General features: G+C 61.8%; 1 protein-coding gene across 1 annotated transcript; it reads right to left on the reverse strand.

The window, feature by feature from the left end:
* Positions 1–951: 951 nt before the first annotated feature.
* LOC131479118 (nematocyst expressed protein 3-like) lies at positions 952–1,722 on the reverse strand. The gene has a single exon (XM_058659704.1). The coding sequence runs from the start codon at positions 1,720–1,722 to the stop codon at positions 952–954; it is 771 nt and encodes a 256-aa protein (XP_058515687.1).
* Between the last annotated feature and the right edge of the window lie 3,358 nt (positions 1,723–5,080).

Raw genomic sequence — 5,080 nt, forward strand, 5'->3', positions numbered from 1 at the left:
AGTAACCCGCAACTCCTGAAGAACTACCCTCTTCCGCCTTCCTAACACCGACATCCTTCGGTGCCGCCTTCGCTAGTGGCGTGGGGGAACTTAGGCATTAACGCAGCTTTAGGCGGCGCCTTCGATTCCGTCCCCGGCCGCTCTTTTCGCTGCTGCTGGCGCGCTTGTGCTAGGAGATATTTCCTTCTTTTCCTTCGTTGCCGCGCCAGTCTCCGCCTCCGCCTTCGCCACTGGCGTCGGCGCCTCCTTTCCCGCTGGTGCCTGAGCTTCTTTCAGGGATAACGTTTCGCCTTCGGCCGTCTTCATGCCGATCTCCCGATGTCCCCGCAGTAGCTGGCGCAGCCTTTTCCCCCTCTGTGGAGTTTGAGGCCTTCGCTTCTGCTTTTACCACCCCGACTGTCGGCCTCCTCCCCTTCGGCCACATGTTGGTTACTAGAGGGCGGAGGCGTGCCAGCAACTGGGGTCGCCTCTGCTGTGGTGACATCCGCAGCCGGAGGACTACCCTCGCCCGCCTTCTTAACACCGATATCCTTCAGTGCCACCTTCGTCAGCGGTGTGGGGACCTCTTTCCTAGGCAGTAACGCAGCTTCAGGCGGCGCCTTCGATTCCGTCCCTGCCGCCGATGTCACACCTGCTGGCGCGCTTGTGCTAGGATGCGTTTCCTTCTTTTCCTCCGCTGCAGCGCCAGTCTCCGCCTCCGCCTTCGCCATTGGCGTCGGCGCCTCCTTTCCCGCTGGTGCCTGAGCTTCCTTTGGGGATGACGTTTCGCCTTCGGCCGTATTCATGCCGATCTCCGATGTCCTCGCAGTAGCTGGCGCAGCCTTTTCCCCCTCTGTGGAGTTTGAGTCCTTCGCTTCTGCTTTTGCTAACGGTACCGGAGTTCCCTTCCCACCCAGGCCAAGGGCACCACCCACGGGTGCGGCCTTGCCTGCAACAGGGGTCTCCTTGGAGTCATTCGCCAGCCCCTGGAGAACTACCCTCGCCCGCCTTCTTAACACCGACATCCTTCGGTGCCGCCTTCGTTAGTGGCGTGGGGACCTTAGGCATTAACGCAGCTTTAGGCGGTGCCTTCGATTCCGTCCCGGCCGCTGTTTTCGCTGCTGCTGGCGCGCTTGTGCTAGGAGGTGTTTCCTTCTTTTCCTCCGCTGCAGCGCCAGTCTCCGCCTCCGCCTTCGCCATTGGCGTCGGCGCATCCTGTCTCGCTGGTGCCTGAGCTTCTTTCGGGGACATCTCCTCGCCTCCAGCCGCCTTCACACCGGCTTCCGATGTCCCCGGAGTAGCTGGCGCAGCCTTTTTCGCCTCTGTGGAAACTGAGTCCTTCACTTCTGCTTTTGCTAACGGTACCGGAATTCCCTTCCCACCCAGGCCAAGGGCACCACCCACGGGTGCGGCCTTGCCTGCAACAGAAATCGCCTTGGAGTAACCCGCAACTCCTGAAGAACTACCCTCTTCCGCCTTCCTAACACCGACATCCTTCGGTGCCGCCTTCGCTAGTGGCGTGGGGAACTTAGGCATTAACGCAGCTTTAGGCGGCGCCTTCGATTCCGTCCAGGCCGCCGATGTCACTCCTGCTGGCGCGCTTGTGCTAGGATGCGTTTCCCTCTTTTCCTTCGTTGCCGCGCGAGTCTCCGCCTCCGCCTTCGCCGTTGGCGTCGGCGCCCCCTTTCCCGCTGGTGCCTGAGCTTCTTTTGGGGATGACGTTCCGCCTTCGGCCGTCTTCATGCCGATCTCCGATGTCCTCGCAGTAGTTGGTGCAGCCTTTTCCTCCTCTGTGGAGTTTGAGTCCTTCGCTTCTGCTTTTGCTAACGGTACCGGAGTTCCCTTCCCACCCAGGCCAAGGGCACCACCCACGGGTGCGGCCTTGCCTGCAACAGGGGTCTCCTTGGAGTCATTCGCAGCCCCCTGGAGAACTACCCTCGCCCGCCTTCTTAACACCGACATCCTTCGGTGCCGCCTTCGTTAGTGGTGTGGGGGCCTTACGCATTAACGCAGCTTTAGGCGGTGCCTTCGATTCCGTCCCGGCCGCTGCTCTCGCTGCTGCTGGCGCGCTTGTGCTAGGAGGTGTTTCCTTCTTTTCCTCCGCTGCAGCGCCAGTCTCCGCCTCCGCCTTCGCCACTGGCGTCGGGGCCTCCTTTCCCGCTGGTGCCTGAGCTTCTTTCGGGGACATCTCCTCGCCTCCAGCCGACTTCACACCGGCTTCCGATGTCCCCGGAGTAGCTGGCGCAGCCTTTTTCGCCTCTGTGGAAACTGAGTCCTTCACTTCTGCTTTTGCTAACGGTACCGGAGTTCCCTTCCCACCCAGCCCAAGGGCACCACCCAGGGGCGCGGCCTTGCCTGAAACAGGGGTCGCCTTGGAGTAACCCGCAACTCCTGAAGAACTACCCTCTTCCGCCTTCCTAACACCGACATCCTTCGGTGCCACCTTCGTTAGTGGCGTGGGGACCTTAGGCATTAAGGCAGCGTTTGGTGGCGCCTTCGATTCCGTCCCTGCCGCCGATGGCACTCCTGCTGGCGCGCTTGTGCTAGGAGGAGTTTCCTTCTTTTCCTTCGTTGCCACGCCAGTCTCCGCCTCCGCCTTCGCCGCTGGCGTCGGCGCATCCTTTCCCGCTGGTGCCTGAGCTTCTTTTGGGGATGACGTTTCGCCTTCGGCCGTCTTCATGCCGATCTCCGATGTCCCCGCAGTAGCTGGCGCAGCCTTCTCCCCCCTCTGTGGAGTTTGAGTCCTTCGCTTCTGCTTTTACCACCCCGACTGTCGGCCTCCTCCCTTCGGCCACATGTTGGTCACCAGAGGACGGAGGCGTGCCAGCAACTGGGGTCGCCTCTGCTGTGGTGACATCCGCAGCCGGAGGACTACCCTCGCCCGCCTTCTTAACACCGATATCCTTCAGTGCCACCTTCGTCAGCGGTGTGGGGACCCTCTTTCCAAGGCAGTAACGCAGCTTCAGGCGGCGCCTTCGATTCAGTCCCTGCCGCCGATGTCACTCCTGCTGGCGCGCTTGTGCTAGGAGGAGTTCCTTCTTTTCCTTCGTTGCCGCGCCAGTCTCCGCCTCCGCCCTCGCCGCTGGTGTCGGCGCCTCCTCTCCCGCTGGTGCCTGAGCTTCTTTTGGGGATGACGTTCCGCCTTCGGCCGTCTTCATGCCGATCTCCGATGTCCTCGCAGTAGCTGGCGCAGCCTTTTCCCCCCTCTGTGGAGTTTGAATCCTTCGCTTCTGCTTTTGCTAACGGTACCGGAGTTCCCTTCCCACCCAGGCCAAGGGCACCACCCACGGGTGCGGTCGTGCCTGCAACAGGGGTCTCCTTGGAGTCATTCGCAGCCCCTGGAGAACTACCCTCGCCCGCCTTCTTAACACCGACATCCTTCGGTGCCGCCTTCGTTAGTGGCGTGGGGACCTTAGGCATTAACGCAGCTTTAGGCGGTGCCTTCGATTCCGTCCCGGCCGCTGCTCTCGCTGCTGCTGGCGCGCTTGTGCTAGGAGGTGTTTCCTTCTTTTCCTCCGCTGCAGCGCCAGTCTCCGCCTCCGCCTTCGCCACTGGCGTCGGCGCATCCTGTCTCGCTGGTGCCTGAGCTTCTTTCGGGGACATCTCCTCGCCTCCAGCCGCCTTCACACCGGCTTCCGATGTCCCCGGAGTAGCTGGCGCAGCCTTTTTTCGCCTCTGTGGAAACTGAGTCATTCACTTCTGCTTTTGCTAACGGTACCGGAATTCCCTTCCCACCCAGGCCAAGGGCACCACCCACGGGTGCGGCCTTGCCTGCAACAGAAGTCGCCTTGGAGTAACCCGCAACTCCTGAAGAACTACCCTCTTCCGCCTTCCTAACACCGACATCCTTCGGTGCCGCCTTCGTTAGTGGCGTAGGGGACCTTAGGCATTAACGCAGCTTTAGGCGGTGCCTTCGATTCCGTCCCGGCCGCTGCTCTCGCTGCTGGCGCGCTTGTGCTTAGGAGGTGTTTTCCTTCTTTTCCTCCGCTGCAGCGCCAGTCTCCGCCTCCGCCTTCGCCACTGGCGTCGGCGCCTCCTTTCCCGCTGGTGCCTGAGCTTCTTTTGGGGATGACGTTCCGCCTTCGGCCGTCTTCATGCCGATCTCCGATGTCCCTCGCAGTAGCTGGCGCAGCCTTTTCCCCCCTCTGTGGAGTTTGAATCCTTCGCTTCTGCTTTTGCTAACGGTACCGGAGTTCCTCCTTCCCACCCAGCCCAAGGGCACCACCCACGGGTGCGGCCTTGCCTGCAACAGGGGTCTCCTTGGAGTCATTCGCAGCCCCTGGAGAACTACCCTCGCCCGCCTTCTTAACACCGACATCCTTCGGTGGCCGCCTTCGTTAGTGGCGTGGGGACCTTAGGCATTAACGCAGCTTTAGGCGGTGCCTTCGATTCCGTCCCGGCCGCTGTTTTCGCTGCTGCTGGCGCGCTTGTGCTAGGAGGTGTTTCCTTCTTTTCCTCCGCTGCAGCGCCAGTCTCCGCCTCCGCCTTCGCCACTGGCGTCGGCGCCTCCTTTCCCGCTGGTGCCTGAGCTTCTTTTGGGGATGACGTTCCGCCTTCGGCCGTCTTCATGCCGATCTCCGATGTCCTCGCAGTAGCTGGCGCAGCCTTTTCCCCCTCTGTGGAGTTTGAATCCTTCGCTTCTGCTTTTGCTAACGGTACCGGAGTTCCCTTCCCACCCAGGCCAAGGGCACCACCCACGGGTGCGGCCTTGCCTGCAACAGGGGTCTCCTTGGAGTCATTCGCAGCCCCTGGAGAACTACCCTCGCCCGCCTTCTTAACACCGACATCCTTCGGTGCCGCCTTCGTTAGTGGCGTGGGGACCTTAGGCATTAACGCAGCTTTAGGCGGTGCCTTCGATTCCGTCCCGGCCGCTGCTCTCGCTGCTGCTGGCGCGCTTGTGCTAGGAGGTGTTTCCTTCTTTTCCTCCGCTGCAGCGCCAGTCTCCGCCTCCGCCTTCGCCACTGGCGTCGGCGCATCCTGTCTCGCTGGTGCCTGAGCTTCTTTCGGGGACATCTCCTCGCCTCCAGCCGCCTTCACACCGGCTTCCGATGTCCCCGGAGTAGCTGGCGCTGCCTTTTTCGCCTCTGTGGAAACTGAGTCC

Source organism: Ochotona princeps, unplaced genomic scaffold (assembly GCF_030435755.1).
Source record: "Ochotona princeps isolate mOchPri1 unplaced genomic scaffold, mOchPri1.hap1 HAP1_SCAFFOLD_2433, whole genome shotgun sequence".
NCBI lineage: Eukaryota > Metazoa > Chordata > Mammalia > Lagomorpha > Ochotonidae > Ochotona > Ochotona princeps.

Coding starts and splice junctions, on each gene's coding strand:
- LOC131479118 (XM_058659704.1), bottom strand. CDS start 1,722: ATGAAGACGGCCGAAGGCGGAACGTCATCCCCAAAAGAAGCTCAGGCA.